Consider the following 23,433-nt stretch of genomic DNA (forward strand, 5'->3'; position numbering starts at 1 on the left):
TAAATAGCATGCAATTCAAAGTGTTCTGTGTTATCTGGGATGAATGTTCCTTGCACGGCAAATGTGCAAGCTCCGTCTGAGGTATACGCTTCTTACAGTGACATTTCCAGTCAAAACAAACCCTCATTTTCCAATATCAGCCATGGATTTAGCAAAACGAATAACTTGATATGCTTGTGGGCGTTTTGTGAATGCGGACTACTCTCCCCCTTGTGCTTACAGCCTAAACTTTAATTGAAGCTAAACGTGAACTACTAATGCCAGCTGTAGTCTACAGTACAGTGCAAGAGGACAAGTATAAAGGAGAATTTTCTTTATTTTTAAATATTAGTAACACTGCACAAAACAAAAAGTGGTACTTAAGTGACAGAAAACCAGTATTCAATCTTATTTCATGTTAACCATAATTTAAATACCCTAACAGAGTTCATGTATGTCTGTATGTTTGCATAGGGTTATACTGGGTAATGTAAGCATTTGAAGCTAAACCGTTCAGATACCAGAGACACCAGAATTTGTTATTTCAAACCATGCTAGAATGCAGACTTGATTTTTCTGTTTAGCTTCTTTCTTACACCATTATGTGCATTCCTACATCTTTGAAACGTTAGGATGAGTGAGTTTCTCCGGGAACTGTGGACTTACAATATTGCTAGGTTTAAGTCTGTTACATCAACAACATATTGGCAAGAGGAAGACAGAAGAAGCAAAACAAAACCATAAGCTGCTAACTCCTACCTGGAGGTTAAAAAGAGGAGGCAACATACTGACAAGAAACATGCAGGTAAATGTTTAAGGCAATGGAAGGGCTCTGTACAAACTAAAAGGTTAAGAGAAGCAATGTGTCATGCACATGAGACAGGTATGGGAAGCAAGAGGTAATCTAGCTAGAAAATGCATGTTTCATTTAAATTGAAGACATCTTTTCAAGCTAAAAAATTTACTCCTGCAATAAAACCAATGCAAAATGCTTTTGTACATAAAGGTGTGAGTTCTTTGCAGAAACAACTCGATAAAATCTTCTACGGATGCTGAAAAAAATGTTTGTTATCTAAAACCTACTCAGCAGAAACAAAGAGCAGTTTTAAAGTAGCACTTAGATCATTTGTCTCTAGGTTCTGAAAATAAACTTTTAAAATAAGGAATGATTTCACTAAATGATTCATCGGGAGTCAACTATGCTTAAGGAAATCAGTAGGAGTGCTTACAGGAGACCATCATTACACTAAGTTTCTTAAAATCAGAGGTTATAACTTCATGATACAATTTAAAAGGAAGAAACATTTTAATAGCAGGGACAAACCTTTGCTGCCCAGTTTGGAAAAACAAAACAAAAAAAACCAAGAGCCACCATAAAAGTCACTTATTAAGATTGCATAAATTACCCTATAAGAGCTCATGTCTCAATCTCATTCCCAATGACATGAGTGAATAGGACTCTTCTTTCAACAGGCCTGATGTTGATGCCAGAGTGTCCAAAACAGGCATTTGCACAACCCTTTATATCCTACAAGACAAATAAACAAACACTAGACTAGAGTCATTTTAGTCCCAGGGAAGGAAGAGGTAAGAAATTCTGTAATGCTTTCCAATCTTCAAACATAACACACTTCTAACCAAGATCAGCCTTGTTCGAATTCCCTAACCTGACTGGCAATAAAGGCACTCCATGAAACTAAAAAGAATAACATAGTGCAATTTTAGTACAGTTTTAAATATGAGTCACTTCCTTGCTAGCAGTGTGAACAATCAAAAAATATACACAAAAGAGGTGTGATCAAACATAACATTAAGTTGTCATTATAATAAAGGTATTGGCATAGCAGAGAAGTCCATTTTAGTAACTCCCTTTGGTTGACTTCTTCTTCTTCTGTTCCTCTCTCTGCTTCTGCTTCCTCCTCTTGCTGCCTTCTTTGTGTCCTGAGGAAACATGGCTTGTAAAACACTATTCACAGCATTCATAGACTTTTCCCTCTAGCAAAAGTGCATGTTCTCTGAATGGTTTAAGGAATCTCAAAGAAAAAATCTGGCTTTCTAATATCTTTTTTTTTAATTATAATTTCTACTATATCCCCAGTTCTATCGTATCCCTTACACAGGATAGAAAGAAAACACTATAAATCTTTGAAGTTTGAAAAGATCTGGAGAACTTCCCGAATACTTCAAAGCCATTCAGGAAAAGCTTCAAAATTAGAGCATATGCAAAACCAGACTAATTTTCAAAACGAAGGCAATAAGTAAGACTTATACAGCAGGATCTATTTAAGTACTGGCATTTCCTGCTCACAGTAGTTAGTTACCACGATATTTGCATTTCCATTTTAAGACTAGGGAATGCCAAGAATCCTGAGTAAATAAGAAGGTGCTTAGTGTTTAACAATACGCATTCTATATGCAGGTCGTCAGGCTGCTAATGCTTAACTATGCAGCATATATTATATTCTGCTGTGGCTCCAGTGGTGCATGGAAGCATTAAGTTCAGGCAACAATTATTTGCTACAGGTTCCATAGGCACAAGCTTCCAGTCATGTGATGATCACCCCAATGTTTTTTTTTTTTTCCCCCCAAAGATGCATGAAAAACAGTTCTTGCTCTGCATCACACCCTTTCCTCCAAACTTGCAGTAAAATGCAACTCAATAGTAGACTTGCATGAACAGTGAACGGGGCAGAACCAACAGCACATCTCCCCAAATGCACTTAAAAATCTAAAATCAAAGCTAGCAAGCATTTCCCTCAGATAATCAATCTGTGATGCTTTGAGATAGCTAGAGTGATCTTTTCGCTCAGCAGTGCCCTGCCACTGGGAATTGGCACTGTGCAGTGAACGGGGCCAGCATGGAGCAGAAGTGCTCCTGCAAGCCAGCTGAGAGGCAGGGCTGGGAGGCGGAAGAATGGCCCAGGAAGAACACAGCTCTGCCTGTCTGGAAATCTCTTTCTTTCCCCCATTCTGGAGACAGGCAGGCAGAGATGACCCTGAGGAAACCGTGTCACCACTGCAGTTGGTTGTCCATCAGTTTAGCACCAATAGCAAAATTAAGATGGGAAAAGGAAGCGGTGGGAGGTCAGAGGAGTATGAAGCCATGATGTGGCTGAAGTTTGCTCCTAATCGGAGCTCCTCCCAAGCATAATTAGGGTTGTGCCCATGGCAGAACTGCAGTTCTTTGGTGTAAATTTAAGATCTGAGGAGAGCCACGAGATATTCTGTGGGCCAAAATCACTTGAGACATTATCAAACACTGGTGCATTAGAGGAAATACACTCCCTCGTAGCAAAGGGAAACTGTTCCTAGGTTATCATTCTAGCTCCTATGCTGTATCAACAGCATGACTTCATCTTTTGCAATTGTCTGAGTCAAAAGCAGGATATTTATTTAGAAATTCTGCCATGAGTGATTAGCCTGCGCAAAGTTAGAGTGGAGATCAGTTTTATTGTTCAAGGAAGAAAAAACTGGCAGTGTTTTGCAGAATTGCAGATGACGCTGTGTTTTGCCTGCACCCTGTCACCCTCCTGAGCTACAGTGCTGTCCCTGGGGGCACTGCGTGAACATCTCTTAACTAAGAACTCCATCTATGAAATTTACTTCAGTGTCAGTCCTTTGGTCACCTATACATTGCCAAAAATAGGATCCCCTGGCATTTAATTTACTGCTGTAAGGCACACATCCCAGAAGGGCTCAAGCACCTCTTTGCTTTCCCACAGAGGCCAGTGGAGACAGAGAGGCATGCTGACTCTTGAGAATCAGTCACCCATGAGGTGTTATTCAAAAGATTCTTCCCTTTACTGGAGGGAAAAGCAGCATCATATCAACTGATCAGAACTAGTTCATGTCATAACGATGATGAAACATTAACACAAATATTTGGAAAAGGATCATTAAACCCTAATAGGTTATTAGCTTCATAATTTTCTCATTTTTCATTCTCAAAACACTGTCAGTATTTCTAAAAGGCTTCCACATCCAGGTATGACTGCATTTGATGCTGCTATTTTATATCATAATACTTTTTTTTTTTTTTTTTGCAACAGTCCATTTTCTTCAAATGTTTGAGATTTTGAAAGCAATTCTAGCAACTCTTCCTTAAAAATACTGTGAGTCAATGTAAATTATGACTTAGAATGAATGTCACATAATTCATTGTCTTATAAATGAAACAACTCAAATGTTAAAATAATGTGGTATGAAGATATTTAGGCATTTGACAACATGGTCTTCTACCAGCCTCCAGAACGATAAGGGTAAAAAGTGGAAATCCTTCAAGTGTTATCACTGACACACAGAAACAGATTGGCCAAAGCAGGAGATAATGCACAAATACAGAGTATTTCTCAAGAGAAAACTGCCAAGTCCTTTCTGTTTTGAGTCTGCTGTGATAAATAATTTCACTCTCGACCATTTCCTTTTCTACCCCCACTTAAGAAGAAAGAATAGGTCAAACTTTGCCAGTCCGTTAGCTCCAGTGATTCTATGTTGGGTGATAACAGCCAAAAACCTGATTCAAACAATTGAAGCAGCTCCTAACAAAAATAAAAATTGCACATTAAAGATGTAACCCTTTGGTGCCAATTTCATTCAGATACTTTAACCAGCACTAATTAAAAGCATATTTAGCAGCCTTGGTTACAAGACTAGCCCCAAGGTCAGGAGAGAACAAAATCTGAATTAGAAAGCAGCAGCCCCATTACTACTTGATTAATTTGCAGTGAAACTGTGTCGTGGTGAGTCACCAGCATCACAAAGTGGTCGTAGAAATTTTCCATTAGTTAGTGCCTGGCTGAACTGGCTTCAGCCAAACAGTTCTGGAAGGGCTTTTCAAACTTCCACTGATAAAAGCTGTTGTTAGCCACCTAAACTCTATAAATGCTTTACAGGGTGGAGGGAGAATAAGTTTCTGAGAGCTTCCCAGGCTTTGACATTTGGAAAACAGATTCACTCAAATGCAGACAGATATCACCCTAACTTGGTATGTTCTTGCTTTTGTCAGCTGCCAGAAGCAGAGATGGATGAAGCAAGAATCCACACCATTTGCAACTACATCCGGTTTGCAACCTGGATTATTCTTGTCTAAAACCAAACAGCATCTGGTGACCCACTCTTCCCAGTATACCCCCTTGTCTTTGACTTCCAGAAGAATCATATAGAGCACAGAAGTTATTACAGCTTTCATAAAGCTGCTGAACGCTGAGACCAACTTCCAACAATGATTAGTAGTAACTCCCTCATCCAGTCAGCAAGGACCAAAACAAATCCAGAAGCCTTTCTGCTGTGTCCCAGATTTAATTTCCTTCTGGCTTTCTACTTCTCTGCCTTCTGCACCTCCCAAAGTCACAGGTTTGTTCAGTTACTGACTATGAAACTTATCATATTCTCCAGCAGCAACTGCAAGGGAGGTGTTCACATCAAGTGATCATTTCAAAAGGACATGATCCTGGGGAAAACACTCCTACCCAATCCATTTATGGTATCCTACATCTTCCTGCCCTGCCTGACATCTGCCTGATCTACCAGAATGTGGAGAACAGCCACAGGTCTGCTCCACCTTCCTTCTGCCAGCACAGGAGAGCACAGGAGTCAGCAGAAGGAGACAAGGTGATCAGTCATGACTGATGATTAACATGCAGCATTGCTGCTGCTCGACCCACATCGGTGAGTAATAAAAGCCATGGCCTGATTTTTGTAGATCATCTCCCAAAAAGCTGAAGACTTTGGAGGGGCCTCCTTCTACTTGCAGGCTCTGAAGCACTGAGGTTGGGGGTGGGAGGGATTCATTCTTTCTGCTCAAGTACCAGAGAAAATGCTTTTCAAGATCTACTAACTTTTTGCTATGATTGCAGCCATGCTTTTGCCCTCATTCAAACCATGAAAGCAGTCATGGCTCCAACATGCACACAGAGCTTTAACAGGGCAGCAGGGCATGTGCAAGTTGGGTTCCGTAATGCACTTTCTAATTTTCTGCTCTTAGACATATCTCTGTAGTTAAAACAATAAATTGCTATTTCAAAGGTAGCTAGCTTACTTCTGAGTTGCAGCCACGATATGTTATTTTAGACTGACCACACTTGCATATGCCATTCTAAAAATTCACCCCAGATCACAGCTTCAGTATAATTTCATGAGTGTGACTCAATTTACAATGACAACTTTACACTACACTTTCACATTCCCTCCTTTCAGTCCAAGCCACTGCCCAACACATACCACAAGCTGACCTACTAATTCACCACATCCACAGCTCCTGCCCATGCCACACAGCATTGTGGAGACGGAACCTGCCTTTGCATAAAGACTTGAGGTGACAAAACATCCCACCCCACCTAGGTATGCTGCTCCACTATTTAATTATCCACACTGTTAAAACCAAGGGGCAAGTCTTCCAGTTTCACTGGCCAAGCCAGTGATGTAATTCCAACTTTGATGTTTTAGGGGACTGAAAAGCTTTAGCAACTTACTGGGGCCTTCCTTCATGCTTGCTCACCATACTATTTTCATTACCAATTCTGCCTAGAATTGCTACAAGAACATACCAAGCCAGATACAACCTGCTTGCCTGCTATTAATTAAGGTAACACTATTACTGAATAGAGTCCAAGGTTTTACTCCCACATGGCAAGCAAAAGCTTGCAAGGCTATGCAGCCTTGGAAGCCCTTCCATATGCAACCCATCCACCTTCTAAGGGAAGCAAATGAGCAACGGGATGCTCTCGTACTAGCAGCCAAAACACCATGCATGAAGGCAGCTCTGGCTAAGCCAGGGAGCGACCAGCCAGCCTCCAAACCCACCAGCCAATAATCCCACCCTCTGTCCACAGAAGAGCATGGCTGTTACCCTGTTCCACTCACACACAGTTACAGCCAGGGGATGTGGAGCAAAGGGAGAGTGAACTCCCTCCCTTCTCTGCACCTCCAGCATTCCTTGCATATTAGATTTCCATGGAAAACAGTGGCTTTGTTTTCCTTTCTCTTTCCATTACGTGCCCAACTACAAGTATGTGAAGGAATTATAAAGTACTTAGTTTGGATAACCAAGCATATCGACTTTACTAGTTAGTAAAATGTAATTTAAGAAACTGTATGTCGGTAAAAAGAACAGAGACTACATTCAAAATGAAATAAGGTACAAATAGCTCAAATTTTCAGCAGAGAAATCCATGCTATGAAAGGATCAAGATTAGTTAAGCTAGTTCTTTTAAAGTGGCTTCCTCTTCAGGGATGCCAGCGGATGAAAATGCAGCAAAAATTATTAATGTTGTAAGTTTTACGTTAATGCAAGCTATTTAATTCAAAAGCAAGATGAAACCTTGCAATATTATCTTGCAAATAATAATATTTTGTATCATGTATTTTTCAGTATTTTAACAATTAAACATTTCAAATATTCTTGCTAGATAAAGGTCAAAACTCTCAAATCCAGAGTAGTTTTTTAGGGGTAGTTACCACTACCGATACCATTAATGGCTGCAACCCCCAGGTCTCTGCTGGCATTAATACCGCTTTGACACAGCTTGGGTACCACCAGTGAGCCATACATCATATGATCAGGAAGCACATTTGAATTCTTATTTTAAAATTACTTGTTCAGAGATAGAGAACTGTTTGAGATATGCAGTCACTTCAAAGCACAAGAGGTGAAGTTTTATTCTGAGAGGGTATTACAAAACCAAGAATAGTAATGAAACCCAGAGCAATTAAAATGCAAAGTGTCAGTGTTAGATGGAGAATCAAATTAAACTCTAAATTTTTTATTAAATACCCACTGTAATGAATGGAAACCCTGACTAAGGAGAGGATTCACCTCACCTCTGGTATTGGTTGCCAGTCTGAATGAGCTGGCCAGCCTTTCTCCTTGAGCGCCAGAGAGAGATGGCTACTTCTAGAGGGATTCCCTCCATGTAGTCAAGATGAAACCTATCTCCTTTTCCTTCATTTAAATTTGCTACAGACTTAAAAATTAAAACTCAAGAATTCCCACTCTTAGAACTAGGAAAAGAAAATCACTTCACTGCAGGTGAATCACTAACGACTGAGGATTTGCTTGAGGTGCTCTAACTGGGACAACATCTATAACCACCGTGCAGTCTCGCTGCCAGCAATGGCCAACATGTCTGATTTGAGGTGGGCCAGCACCCAGTTTGAGGCCATTGAACTTAACTATTTTCCACCAAATCAAGTGGACTTTGAAGCAAGGCAGAAAAAGATGATATTCTTTCCCTATACTGGCCTGTGTAAGCACAGCAGCTGTTGCAGTGATCAATAAGAAGCCAAGCGGGAGCAAGTAAGTGGTCTGTATAATTACAGAGCTGTGCTGGTGAAGCCTGCTTGCTGGGCAAGGCAGCTGGCAGAGGTGAACACCCATGAAGGAGAACGGTGTTATTGGCCAGGGCTCGTGCATGCTTCCCAGAGAGGGATTAAGACACTCACATAGGTTTTTTATGACTGATTCAACCAGTCCTTCAGCAGCCCTGTCCATCAGAGGAACAGTAGGCAAAACATTTAAAGCAACAGTAAAATCTTAATCTTACTGCAATCAGGTTTCCACTCTGAATCTTTTATGGCTACTCACAATCTACTGAGGATTTTGTGATTGCACAAATACTTCTGGAAATTAATTTTCATTGCAAACCAGTGCATCTTGGAGCATAAACAGATTCACAGCAAGAAGTCCTAACCAATATTAAAAATTGTTTCAAAAATTGCAAGGTCTGTGTTGAACTCAGGTGCTCTTTGGAAACCATTACAAAGTATTGTTATGATTGCAGAGAACCTCAAGTCTCCAAATGCAGAGCCAAGGTTTTGTTTTGCCAGCTACAGACATATGAGACACAACCTGTAACCCTGGTGTGGGAGATTTCAGGACATCAGCCCAGAGGTTACATTCAGGCTTCTGTAGAGAAATTTTAAACTACTTTAAAAAAAAAAAAAAAAAATAGAAAAGATTCAACTTAGCCGTCCCTAAACAGACAAAGCTTCCAGCAACTGATAAGGAAGACATTTATCTGAATGTTTCTATTTTTTCAAGCTGTCATCACACATGATATCTTTAGATTTTTCTGTACAAAAGACAGTGTTAGATTTAAAGGCTCATAAATGCAGCAGAAGTTGGTACAGCACTAGGAGTATGTGAACGAGTGTTTTGGGGTACAGTGCATGTTTTTCATGCGCTGTGTATAGAGAACCTCATATGCTCACACTTCACAGCATTTCAACTAATTCAGCACTACTGAGAAGGGCCCTTGGTTTGGGCATCTTCATGTTTCAGAAAAACCTGTCCTGGCAGTCTTAGACGATCTTTGACCACAGGTTCAAATTAAATCAAGTAGTTATGAGGACTTTGTTGTCCAAGGTAGCCTCTGGATTATATTGCCAAAACATTACAGACAGGAAATATATCAAAGGATTAATTACTTCCAAAAATAACCAGGGCAATTGCTGTGCTTCCGCATTCACAAGAATGGTCTCAGCCTTCTGGATTAGGTGCCTAAAATTGCAGTTTCCAGAAATAATACCAAGTTGCCGAATTTTTCCTTTGACAAAGAAGCCAAGCACAATTTTGGTAAATGAATGTGCAAAGTATTGTGATTAGTTAACCTGTAAAAGGCCTTCACTTTTAAGAACAAAGAGCATAGGCACTTCAGCAGCATAACGATATTTGCCCTGAATCTTTGAATATCCCAGGGCATTTGTGAGTCTAGACTAAATTGAAGGGCAGGGTTATTACAGGATGAAGACACACAAAATGCCATGAGAGCTCTACAGGGGAGCTAACATTAAGTCAACACACAGCAACGACCTCTTGCTCGGCTTTTTGGTTTTGGCTTTTTACTAGCTGGTGGATCCTTTTCCGTGCATGTCTCATCAATATGCTTGTGCACACCTGATAAAAAAATAGGGGCCTCCAAGCTGCTTGTAACCCGGCTTCTATCTTGTTCTTCCACCTCATCACTATTATAATGATAGGCATATCTGGGGGAACTGGCAGGCTTGTGAGACTTCAGCAGGCGAGGGTTGGTCGGCTGGAAAGGCAGGGCGTGTTGTCCTCTCCGTCTGCACTCCTCAGCAAAGGCTTCTTCATCTGCCTCACCTGAAAAAGCAGAGTGCAAGAAAAGTGAGCTGCAACTAAAATGCTTAAGTTTAGCCTGAAAAAAAACCCCTCAAAACTGGGCTGGAAATTGGGTGTCACAAAACTACTGCCCTGGCTGTGGTTAGCTCACAGATAGTCCCATCTGCCAATCGAGGAGTGTTTGCAGCAGAAAGCTCCGTCACTGGCCTCTCACCACACTGAAGCCACTCAAAAAAGTCGGCTACATGTAACAACGCTGGGGCCATGGTTTGCTTTTTCCCAAAAGACAGTGTGAGCTAGTGGAGCACATGGCCCTGGATGGCATGTCATCTCATCCCACCTCACCTGGACTGTCTGTCTGGGAAGGGTTGGCCCTGCTCAAGGAAAATCTATAGGGAAAGGAGGGAGAAATACTCAAGCTGACTACAGGGATGGTGGGAGAAAAACAAAGCCAACGTGGGTTCAGAGGGGCTGGATATTGGACATCCACAGCTTGAAGGATGGTAGAGACATATGAAGGATCACATGAAGGTGAGAAATTGGGGTGAAGATGTAAGAGTTAAGCATGATCCTGGAGTCAAGGCAGGCAATCACAGCAAAGGCAAATGAACACTATGGAAATTAAAACCCAATATTTGCAAAAATTAATATGAAAGATGAGGTACTCCAGTCATACTCATGCTGCTTTGCAGATGACACTTTCCTTTGCTGCAGAAACTGTAACAGTACCAATGCTGCAAAGTAGAGATATCAGCTACCATAACCAAAAAAATAGAGAAAAGAAAAAAAAAAGAAGACCCATACATTGAAGAGCAAACAGTAAGGTAACAAATAAAAAGGTAAAGACATTCAACAAGGAAAATAAGATGGAAAAAAATAATAAAAGAGAAGAAAGGTGTGTACCATATTTGTCTCTTACAGGCTTTTTAAAGTTTCATTAATTCAATTACTTAAGTACTTTTAATAGACCTGATGAAATATGGCGTCATTTTATTTGCATCAAAAGTGGTGTGTCACATTCTGGAAGTTTTTCCTGGGATGTGCCCGGCATCAGCTGCTTTGGGAGGGGTGTGTGCTCTCAGCTAATGCGTGTTCTCTTAGTTCATGGCTGGAAAATGCTTTGAAGATGGAAAAAGCACCACGTATGCAGTAAGGAACAAAAGCAGTATTACCCACTTCATCGTGTGCACCAAACCGCCGACACTTTCAAACAGAACAGGTTGCTTTGTCTTTACCTTGTAATCACACATGGGGAGATGCTTCTGAGGTTGTGAGGAAAAGGAGGCAAGCTAGGTTTAAAAAGTCACTTCACGGTGCAATTCAACACCCGAGGCTTCACAGGAGGACTCCAAGATGTGCCTCACGTTGCCCCACCATGCATTTGAGCACCTGATATGCATGGATATTATGCAGAGGACCCTTTTTCCCAGGTGATTAAATGCCATTCCCTTCCTCAGTGCTCACACTTTTTTACCCTGGAGTTCCCTGCACTTCTGAAGGCACGAGCAAACAAGACAAAAACACAAGTGATGATAACACCAAGGATTTCTGCCTTTAAACACTGCCTGCCTGCATCATGCCAATGTAAAACTCTGTGTGCAATTCTCCTTGCAGTAGGAGAGGGCTGGGATGATGGCTTTTTTAGTCTCTTATGTGGCACAGAGCTTCAGCTACAAGAGGCTGTGGGCAAGGAAAAGCTCAGAAAATGCCAGAGGCAGAATTGCTGGCATTTCCCATAAGAGGCTATGGAATTTTACACACTACGTAAACAGCACTGAAGCATGCATCAGTCTGATGATACCAGATCTATGAAGATGAAGCCTATCAAATGCCAAGAGTGAAGAAAAAAAAGAACAAGCATAGGAAACCCATGTACACCAGTTGCACATACAAAAACCAGTCGAGAGAGTTCACTTCCTAACAAATTATAGTGCACCAGAAATAGGAGATCCCTCCCTTCCCATGGAAACACAAACTGCATGGCTTTTTGATGTGCAAAGTCTTGCTTGATGCACGTTTAAAATTTACACTGGCAAGCAGATGCAGGAATGAGATGTGTGCTGAGGCCATTGTCAAAGCTCGGTGTGTGCATCACAGAGACACCCCAATCAAACACGCTAACACTTAACACAGTTCAGTATTAAACCAGATGCTCCACACGCACTCCAAGAAGTAACTCCTAACTATGCTAGAGATCAATCTCAACACCTTTACTCCAATTCAGCTTGTGTCAAAGGCACAGTTTAACACTGGAAGAATTCAAAATAACCTTGCTCCTCCCTGGTGACATACCTGCAGCATCACTGTGTGCTGGCAGTCTTGCACCCTGATGCCTCCTTGGTCTGCTGCTTGCAGTGAGCGCTCCCACAAAGCTGCTTTGCTCTGGGAGCTGAGCGCTGCCACCAGCCCCACAGCACTGAGCACCTAATGAAGCCACAGAAAGATCTTCCAGCAGGCATTTGCTGCTTGAGTCCAACTTAAAATAAAAGATAAAAGCACAAAAGACATTCCACATTCCAAACTTTACAATTAAATCAACCACAGTCTAGAGACGAAGCAGGAGCTTGTCCTTCTTTATCAAATCCTGCGAGAGCTGCTCTGCAGAGCGGGTTTTAGCCCTTAGCTCCTGACAGTATGAGCACCACTCTGCCTCAGGAAAACAATGGTACCTGTCTGTTAAAAAACTCCTGTGTGCTTTTGGACAAGTCCTTACAATTATGCCACATTTTGTCTATGAAGTCATGATAGGCCTTCTCCAAGGCTTTGCCTGGCATGTTCACCTGTAGCTCTTCTGCAAATGGCCCAGAGCATGGACTGTCCCCTCCTCCAGTGGGGTTCATAGTTCAGTTGCTCTATGAATGATGATACACCAAGAAAAAAAAAAAAAAAACCAAAAAAAAAAAAAAAAAACACAAAAAAAAACCAAGAGACAATTCCTGTAATGCATATTTCTCTTTCCTTCAAAAATGATCCAAAACTAACCCCCAAAGCTGGACCTTGCACTGCACCATCACATCGTCTGAAGGTGCTGCACCAGCCCAGTGAGCCCAGGAGAGCCCTGGCTGTGCTTGGTGCTGCTGGCATGCTGCCTGCCCTGCTGCCTGCCCTGCCTGCACCGGTCTGCGATGCCGCCCTGGGGTTTATCGGTGGGATGCAGCTGTGGCTGAAGCGCAAGGAAGGGGCACGTGGCTGAGGGTGGGAATCGGTATGAAATGCTTAGAGACCATCCACTGGGATACAAACGGTGAAGGGCCTGTTTGCAAACTTGTTCAAATCCACCACTTGTCCCCAAAGAATTGGCAATATATACTAAACCCTAGAGCATAACTCCTCAGTACTGGACTTGGGGAACCAGCATCCCTTCGGATGTCTTCAGTCTTTCCTCATAAGCTCCCTAACTTTCTGTCATCAAGGATTTGTAATCAGCATTTTTGCTAAACTAAGCTGACCTGTGTTATACATCAATAAAATACCCTCTTAAACTGCCACCACCATTACTCTGCTGTTTGGGGTGAGAGCATTGGTACACCAGAGGGGCTGTGCCTGCGTGCCACAGAACATAATACAGTGGCAACTGAAGACAAATACTTTATTTACTTTGATTAGACTACAAATTTGCCCAGTTTTCCTCCAGAAGAATAATTTCTGTTTCCCATTTTGGGGCTGCCTGTGCCTGCCCCCATCTGTCCTTTGCCCCACAGTGGAGCCCCGGGGGGATGCAGAGCAGCTCCCCACCTCTACACAGGCAGCACACTTTGCAGCTAAATCATAGAACGGTTTGGGTTGGAAGGGACCTTTAAAGGTCATCTAGTACAACCCCTCTGCAATGAGCAGGGACATCTTCAACTTGATCAGGTTCCTCAGAGCCTCATCCAACCCGACCTTGAATATTTCCAGGGATGGGGCATTAACCACCAATCTGGGCAACCTGTTCCAATGTTTCTCCACCCTCATAATAAAAAATTTCCTCCTTATATCTAGTCTGAATCCCCCTCTTTCAGTTTAAAACCATTACCCCTTGTCCTATTGCTACAGGTCCTACTAAAAAGTCTGTCTCCATCTTTCTTATAAACCCCTCTTAAGGATCAAGAGGATTAAATCCCAACAGAGTCATTCAGTTTTCCATCTCCCCCGAAGTAAAGACAAGATTTATTTAAAAAAATAGACACCAAAAAATTGTCCAAACATTTTTGCCTTTATGAGTTGCAGGAGAGCAGGATGGCACGACAAATTAGTTAAATGCTGTAACGTCACATTGGCTGTGATTCAAATATTGAATTATGTACGGTGCTGTGCACGGTATGATCCTCTAAATGTTTGATCATCTATCTTTAATACACCTTGCAAAGCAAAACTAAAGTGTCATTTGCATCAAATATTTTCTCTTATTCTACATTATTTAAACATATTTGAAACATTCAAGCCAGCCTCTGAATAAAGCTAGCTGTACCAATTGCAAATACGAGACTTTGAAAGAAAGTCCTCTGGGAAAGGTCAGTCACATAGGGCATCACCACCAAAAAGTGCTTAAACATTGCTGGAGCTTTGTCAGCAGTGATATTTGTCCTGGAAAAGGCTTTTAGGAAGACTAGTTGTATGGGGGGGGGGAGGTCCATAGCCGAGTTCAGAGCTGGAATATCCACTTGAGAAGGAACTTTCAGGGTGCTCTGGCTTTAAACTGCCCTCGATTCCCCCCATGGCTCCTTGCCGTGTCCTGTGCCTCCAAGCCAGCACACCCACAGGGCAGCCGTGTTGTGAATCCAAGCAGGGGACTGACTCAGGTTAAAAATAACGCTCTTTTTGTGAGCTTATTTTTAACCCAGCTCTGTGCCTGGATCCAGCTCATCGTGCAGCTGCCCCAGCTGGAGCAGGGAAGGGGTCAATTATTGGGGGCTGCTGGAATCAGCATCCAGATTACAGTGTTAAGCAAAAGTTCTTATTCTACTAATGCAAATAATAATTTAAAACCTTGCAGTTATTTCACTTGCAAAACCAGTTTGGAGAAGTTACACTTCTAAGGGTTAATTCTGAAAATGAGGGATTCAGCAGTACCAGTAACATTTAAAAACAATAATTAAAGTTTTGTTTTCTGGTGCACCAGGTTCTCCCGAATGGAGAGCAGCTTTTGGCGGAAAAGAAATCAAACATGAGCTGTAGCATCCTAAAAAACTGCCAAAGGACCAAAACTTGCCTCCTGCTCCAAGTAACAATGTAAGACCCTTGGCCTGAAAAATAATTTCTGATAGCAAAGTGCTTCTGTATGAAAAGGGATCCTTTAACCTGTAATTAACCAGTAGAGGGCAATATTGCCTATTGTGAGGGGCAACGTTATCAGAAAAGTCACTGCCAACTCATATTTTTTCGGTAATGCATCAATTTTACATGTTTAACGCAAACCATGAGTACAATTCTTAGACTACGTGGGTGATTTTGGGGGGCCACCAGCTACACCAAGGGGTCCATGTGTGCTCCCGGAAAATTGAGATAATGCACAGGAATAAAAACACTAAGGCACGGGATGTTCCAGGTGAGATGGGGCAGGTAAAGTGCAAAGCATTTCACACAAAAGCAGCCCTGAACGAGCTAGCATTATTATTTTGTGATACATTTAAGTAGCATCCACATACATACTGGAATTGAGCTGAAATCCTACCAGGAATCAGCAGTAATTAATGGCAGGATAGTAATTAACAGGAACATGCTGAACAAATGGGGTAAACATCCTGAGGATATCAAACCACTTATTTACATCTACCACGTCACTTCCCATGTAAGATGAAGTGGAGCCTTCGTGTTTCCCACATGATAGCCCTACTGCTTGCATGCTATTTCCTTACACACATAACCAAGAAAAAAAAATAATATATATATAGTCAGGATTTCCCCCTGTATTAAGAAACAAAAAGTAGGCACACCGGTTTGCTCAGTGCAAAGGAAGACTTCCCCGAGGCCACGAACACCACACAGCCCTTCCTGTAACTGGCATCAGAAGATGCAACTGGTGAGGGACGTCTGGCTTTACCTAATGACACAAGAGAGCTCCGAGCTAAAGCTCCATCGAGCTGGTTGTGCAAGGATGGCTTGCAGGAAACTTACTCCATTCAAATCTTTCCTGAATGATGGCCAGCAAAGTGCCTTTGTAATACTTTAAGACTTTAAAGTGAATAGGTGGTGTATTTTCTGAAGCTCAGAGCAGGACACTGGATTGCTGCTTCTAGAGAAGGCTCAGCTGGAAGTCTGATGTTAGTCTGAGCTGCTACTGATGCTGACTGGCAACAAAACAAAAGTGCAAGCAAAGAAAAAACTTTGCTTGACTTTCCCCCCTCCTGTTACAAGGGGTTGGAATTTACCCTGTGCCTACGGAGGGCACTGGAGTTTCTGATGACTCACAGCTACATCCACTGCCACTGGGGCGAGCTGAGCTGCAACTGAAGGAGCAACCCAAAAAGAAAAAAAATCCCAATTTAAATACAGTTATCTGAAGTCAATAGCACTACAATCTTCGTACTGATAGACTTTTCCACTGTTAGTGCAGCTCTGGTATTAATATTTACGTTAGCAGAAGACACCAGGGTTCTTCTGAGACTCAAGTCCAACATTTGCTGGGAAATCTCATACTTCAGAGGAGCCCATTGGAGCCAAGAATTTATTTAATCCAAATGACCTGTCTACAGGCCTAGATTACCCTGGACTAAAAAAATCCTGGAGATTAACTGGTTCTTTTATTTCTTCTCTAGAAGCTCCATATCTCATATAAAACAGCACAGGAGACTAATATAAAATAGCATCAGGAAACAAAGTAACTCTATTAAAACATAGAAGAAGTGGTCTAATTTGGGGGACCAAACTTGAAAGTGGTTTTCAGAAAGCCTCCAAATCATCACAGTATCTTTCAATTTCTCTTGGGAGCGAGGGATGCTCATTAGAAGATACCAAGGCCAGAGTATTTTCCAAAACTGCATGTGCATACACACACACCCACCCCTCCTGAAACTGTAGGCAATGCATTCAGCCAAGAAAATACTCCCTCACCATTACCAGAGGCTATGTTGAGCAAGTTCTTGTGATTAATTGTTCTTAAGCTTGTTTCTAAATGCCAGGAAACACTAATACTGGGACACTTAACAGCAGGAGTTATAAAACCCACTTTCAGCCTGTGCTCTCTCGTGTTTGTCAGACTCGACAGAAACTAAAATTTGCATCAAGTCCTCTTTGGAAAATGTTGCCGAGTTTGACAGTGACAGCCTTTAAAAATCTCTCTCTTGCTGTTTGATGTGATGCTTATGAGAAAAAGCAGCCATTTTAAAATCTACTGATAAAAAAACCCCACAAGTAGTCTCAAAAGCCAAAAGAGCCTGAAATCACTCAGAAACTATCCTGGGAATGCCAAAGCAGCTGCCCCATCTGCACCATCACTTCTAGGGGCAGAGTTTTGTAAACCATAATGGGAGTTTATTTCAACAAACTAGTTTAGCAGCTAAAGCACAGGATGAAGGACGTTTTGAGTCGTTTCACACAAACCAGTGGCTTTCACGAGTTACTGGCTATCATTTTTCTTCCAGAGCAACTGCACATTCCTCAGTGCTAGTGAGAGCACAGGGAGATTCAGGGTTTCCTCTGGTGCAGCAAACTGCTGTCTGTCTGACATCCCTCCTGCAAAATGCTAGGAAACATGTAGCCTAAGTGATGCCCGGAGTGCTCAGCTGGTTCGAAACTAAAGATGTTGTCAGCTCTCAATCCGCGCCCTCTGCAGAAACCTGCTGCCATGTCTCACCCATCCCCTCCCCATCTCACGCCCAGAGCTGGCTCTGACAGCACAGCTCTGCCATCTCCAACGTCATCATGCTCAGATGCATGTTATGTCTCCCAGCTCCAACTCAAAACCTCGTATTAAGTTTATAATTTGGGGGATGTGGGACAGGCTTTTCCAGGCCAGGACTGGCACTACTATTTCCTCTGCTGTGGGAGCTGGGCATTTCCTGCAAGGGGGGCAAAAACTCCACAAGTGGCAAGACAGCAGGGGAGGTGGTGGTGAAGTCTTGGCAAATGATGGAAAAAAAAAAAAAAGAGAGTGGGATTTGGAAAAAAAGGACAGAGACTGATGGAGTGACTCTCGTAGTGCTATTTCTGTCCTGGGAGAGCCATGGCTGCAGCACGTCCAGTATCCAGGAAAGGGCAGGGCTCAATACTTTTTGCTCAACACACATAGCAATCCTCTGCCCTTCTAGCTTTAAAAGCTGCCAATGGACTTGCTCCTTTTATTTCTGCCCTCGTATCCAGCTGCTCCAGTCCCAGCTCACTCTGTTCCTACCCGTCCCTACCCCTGTGGCGCAGGGCAGAGGCAGGGAAAGCCCCACGCCGGGTCTGCTCACCCTCCCCACCCTGCAGCAGTTCCCTTAGAAAGCTCAGACTTTTGATTTTCTTATTTATTTTTTTTTTTTTAGCCATTTAGATTTTACCTACCACCCCCATCTGTACACACCCAAGAACCCCATTATATCCTGTATTCAGCGCAGCGTGTACCAACACGAATCCCACATTCCTAGCACATCAAGCTACTCCAGACAACGTTTCGCCACAAAGATACCCCAATCTGCAACAATTTGGCAAAAATAAATGACTATACACTATACGCTAACTACAGAAGTGCTGCAAATGGGTACTTTGAAAGGAAATGTCATCGTGCTGTTCCCCTGAGTGGCTAACAAGGATCAATGACTAAAGCCACTCCTGTTTGGCTGTATTGGGTGGCACTGAGCTCTGCAGCCTGATGTATATATAGGGGGTTACTGAGAGAGCCTGGATTTACCTCCTCGCTGACAAAACTTACTCATCAGATCTTTTAAAGCCCAATGAATGGTCCTACATTCATGTGCAGGCTGGGCACATTCAGGGTTTTGCAGTTATTGTGCTTCTATCAGAGCATGCCAGGGCATCCGTATAGATTACACCAACTGTTCTCCTCTTAAAGATTTGGGATATGGGAAATGCAAATGGCAGGAGGTAACACAAATCCCCATGTTTCCAGCAAGCAGAGAGATGACCCCATTTGCACGCTGCTGCTCAAAGAGTATTTTACTAAAAGACTTTATCACACAGGGGTCTTTTATTCATTTCTGCATGAATTTTGAAAGGAAGCAAAGAACAAGGAATGAGCTTCACAGCTTGACATATATAAATACAAATTAGAAAGATTTCAAGCTCGGAGTTTGAACAAATAGACCTGATTTTTAAACAGCAATTGAGATTACTTAAAAGATGATCCTTTCTACACTTTTTAGGGTCACGTCAGATCTCTACCACAGTTTCCTGCAAGTCATGCTGTATGCCGCTGTTCCAGTGCTGCCTGCCAGACCCCCTTAAAAAATTGCACCAGGGGCTCCTACTCTCAGGGCTTCTCTCCCCAACACACTCCCTATGCAACATGCAGGAGATGGGGCTCAGATCACTGTAACAGTTTCCATCTCTTACACAACCCCTCTTCCTCCAGAATTGGTATCATTAACATCAAAATACTTGATTGGGTTCAATATTCAGAGGTTTTTTTCATTTCAACCTCAGGCAAAAATCCCTGCAGGTTTCATCTCTACTATGAGGAAGCCTCACAGCTCGCGTTTCACTTTGAAATTAGATTTGAAGTGCAAACCAAAATCCTAACGAGAAAAAAACCAAGAACTGACTGTTACAATGCAACCTAATGCTCACTACTAAAGGAAAACAGATAAGCAAACAAAAAATCCACAGTGCAACTACACACAGCCTGGCCAGGTCCTCCACTGCGTACCCAGACACAAAGTGCCTTCCACCCACGTCTCCTCTCTCCTCAAGCCCAAGCAGAGCCCCGTGGACCTTTGCGCCTCCGCACTCGTGCTCTGGAACAAAACAGCCCTGTCACTGCTCCAAAATTTTGCTTCTTGCCTTCAACCCTCCTAGGAATTAACACCACTAAATCAAGCAAAACCGGCATTTAATTCGAAAACTCTTCAGACATCAAACAGAGGAAAAGTGCTATTCTACTTTCACAATGAACAGATCATTATAACTCTTAAAAATCAACAAGTTAAAGTATCAAGATGTCATCTTATATTTCCATTAGTGGCCCTCACTAAAAGAAGCATCTCCAGAGCAGTTCTGAGCAAGCCCTAATTTTCAAATTATAAAGTTTCATTGCACATTTTCCCATTATTAGTTTTGAATCTGTCTTCAAAACCTTAATGGAGAGCAAACCCAGATTACCACAAGAGGAAAAAAAATTACATATAAAGCAAAAAGACATGCACTTAAATTTAAAAGGAAAAGAATCTCATGAGTGACTTCAGAAAAATGTGATGAATGACTTCCCCAGCTGTTTTGTCAACACTTCCATAGTAATTTGGCAAAAGCACAAAATCACCAAGTTTATATTTTCATCAAATGGCTATTAGCGCTGTTGAAATCTCACAGATACAAGACATTAAGAGCAAGCTCCACTTTTTATACTGCACTGTCCGTGCTCAGTTTGTAAGATCTCATCTTTTGAGGTTAATAATTTGAAAAATATTCTCCCTTCTACCCTGAGCCTTAAATATGACACTAAGGGTTTCACATATTAATTTCAAAAAAAGAAGAGATACCCACCCTCTCCAATTATACCCACAATGCGTAATTCATTCCTTATCTGTCCCTGCATTACTAGGACTAGGACAAACAAATCCCAACTCCCAGTGCCTGCGCACATCCCTGATTTACAGATCTCCAAAGACCATCATCTTTTAACTGACCCTGAAAACGACATGTGCTCATAGGAACAGGACAGCACTTCTTACAGCTCAATAGGTTTCAAAGTGTTTTATGAACCTTCACCACGAAACCCCATTCTATTTGACTTCTTCCTGACAGGAGCAATAAGATGTTCATTGATGTTCAGTTTGATAATACTGACACACTAATGAGAAGTCTGAATTAAAAAAAAAAAAAAAAAAACAACAGTGTTTCAAGTTGACATTCAATACTAATTTTGACTAAATACTGTATCTAATTAGGAACCTGTACACCAGGCCTGGAAGGGCTGTAACTTCCAAGCTGCACCACTTTTTGTTGTTTGGCATCTCCAATCCATCAGGGAACTCTCAGTGTTTCCAAACAATCTTTCTTTCCCACCCATAGTCAAATTCTTCAGCCTGTGCCTTAAAATCCACCATAGTTTAGGAACACAAGTAACTTTTCAAATCCAAGACCTATCAATAACTGTTTATACATGCAAATGTATACACACAAACATACACGTTTATATATACACACAAAAAGAAATTGCTCCTTGTGTACTGCTCAAACTGAAGTTCTGACCAAAATAACCAATAAATGGAAAGCACAGAAATTAAAATTTTCTCAATTGAAAAAAACAAACGCCAAACCAGAAACATGACTAGCATCCAGCAATAACAATACTTACAATTATCTTTTGTGTCTGGGAACAGTATCGTCAGTCAGTTTATATGCTCCTTCTGCAGAAATCCAGTGGGAACAGGGAACGTTTTACCAAGAGAGCTTTGTGAATTTTGGAAAAAGGAGAGTTCGAACACTGATATTTGTACCTGCTCGGTGTACCCAACATGGCCATGCACCTCCTGGGAAGGCCACCCCAGAGCTGCCCATGCCCAGAGTGATGGCTGTTCCCTTCCTACATTGCGGCAGCAGCACCATCCCACCTTCTCCTCTTTTAACACATCTCTGAGATCCATGGGATGAAGCATCAAGGACAATAAGAACCATTCCCAATCACAGTCTCTGGGGCCAAAGCAAAAAAGGGGCTGACCAGTATTTAAGAGCTACCACAGAGGCAAAGAAATTGGAGAGCACCACATTACAGAAGGGAGCAAAGAGCACCTGAATCCCCACCGGCTCTTGGTGGAGAGGTGGATGTGCCCGTGGAAGGGCTGCACCCACTAAAACAGTGTGGCAGGACATCTCAACAACTGAAGTTGCCATAAGGAGCTTCTGCTCAAAATCACCTGGCGTACAGACATACCCCCATCTCCTGTAATTCTGTTACAGAAGTGAAAGCTTTTCCAAATATTTACGTGACTATTTGTCAGCGGACTCATTATATCATAGTTTAAATATTTTAAAAACAAATAATCAAAACTGCAGAGGTTTGAACTGTTTAACTACAAAGACAAGTTTGTACTACTAGCAGCCCAAAGTGCAGGATCCAGCAAAGATACTCCACCTCCCCCTTGCAAACTCAAAAACATCTCAGAAACGCTTGCCAAGAGTTTTACTAAGTTTGAAGATGTCAAACTTCATTTACACTACAGAATTTCTCCTCAGCCTTATAATATCATTACTGCTCCCTTTGCAGGGTTGAAAACGTCCTACAGTCAGCCCTGTGATATCGAAAGGAAACCCAGAACAGATGCACAACAGATAAGACTGGCGTTCATCTACATGTGTTATCATGCAAGTCAGCAACTGACATAAAAAGTCCCAGACTTTGCACTTCTGAGAATATTTCATCACTTTCCAATTAAAATTCTGACCTGGCCTGAACTCCTGGTATTGGATACAGCCTGGTATCTCTGCAGAAACAATCTCCTTTTACAGTAATTTTAAAAAATACTAAACAAAAGAACTGTTTTTCTAAAAAAAAAAGTTGCTTACTTAAGATAGAATGGTGGACTGGAAACAAAATTACAGCAAGCAAGGCAGTAATTTCACCTTCCTGGAAGTGGAATATTTTTGCAAAAGCCTTCAAAGCACTGAATTTCTATTGAGAAGATAAACTGATAAATAAAACGATGTTGTTGTAACACTGATATACTGGATGTTGATGACAGTTCAGCTAGGACCTCAGAACGTCCACCTCTATCACAATTTCAACTGAAAATTTGGAGGGCCTATATTTTAATGGAAGATTAGCCAGAACTGTCTCAAAAATCGAGAACTGGAGAGCCTTTGACCTCTATTATCAATGTATTATCTAACCTACATTAAAGCTTACTTCCAGTTGCCAGTTTGGCTCTGGGCCACTTACAGGTCCATACTCAGAGACACCGATAATTTGGGAAATTTTGCTGCCACACCCAGAAAACATAGCAGTTAGCTGAATCTGGAGCCCGGCGTGAACGAAGTGTTAGCTTTTTGTTTCACAAGAAGCTGTGAGGCATAAGGCAAAATCCCCCCCTCACAAACAGCTCTTGAAAATTAAGGCTTTCCACTGTTGGAAACTATTCTGTCCAGGGCAGAAAGCACCTCCCCTGCAAGAGCACACAGCACGGGCATGCACTCAGCTTCGTGATTTATTCTATGAAAAGGGTTACCAGGGATCTAGTCATCTCCCTCTATAAACATTTCGGGAGCAAAGCACACGTGATCTCAGAGCAAGTGCTAGAGGAGAG

At 42.0% G+C, this 23,433-nt stretch overlaps 1 protein-coding gene across 2 annotated transcripts in view; it reads right to left on the minus strand.

The window, feature by feature from the left end:
- Positions 1-295: 295 nt before the first annotated feature.
- Positions 296-23,433, minus strand: part of DNAJB6 (DnaJ heat shock protein family (Hsp40) member B6) — a 63,579-nt gene continuing 40,441 nt past the window's right edge. The window contains exons 9-10 of one of the 2 annotated variants that reach the window (XM_033009665.2): positions 9,872-10,078; positions 296-1,920 (exon numbers count right to left, since the gene is read on the minus strand). In XM_033009665.2, the coding sequence (XP_032865556.1) occupies positions 1,838-1,920; positions 9,872-10,078 (290 nt within the window). In that variant the 3' untranslated portion in view covers positions 296-1,837. Of the gene's footprint in view, positions 1,921-7,606; positions 10,079-23,433 lie in introns of those variants that run through there. The other variant, XM_033009663.2, reaches the window with a different exon arrangement.

The sequence above is a fragment of the Tyto alba genome, unplaced genomic scaffold (assembly GCF_018691265.1).
Source record: "Tyto alba isolate M040663 unplaced genomic scaffold, T.alba_DEE_v4.0 Super-Scaffold_38, whole genome shotgun sequence".
NCBI classification, from domain to species: domain Eukaryota; kingdom Metazoa; phylum Chordata; class Aves; order Strigiformes; family Tytonidae; genus Tyto; species Tyto alba.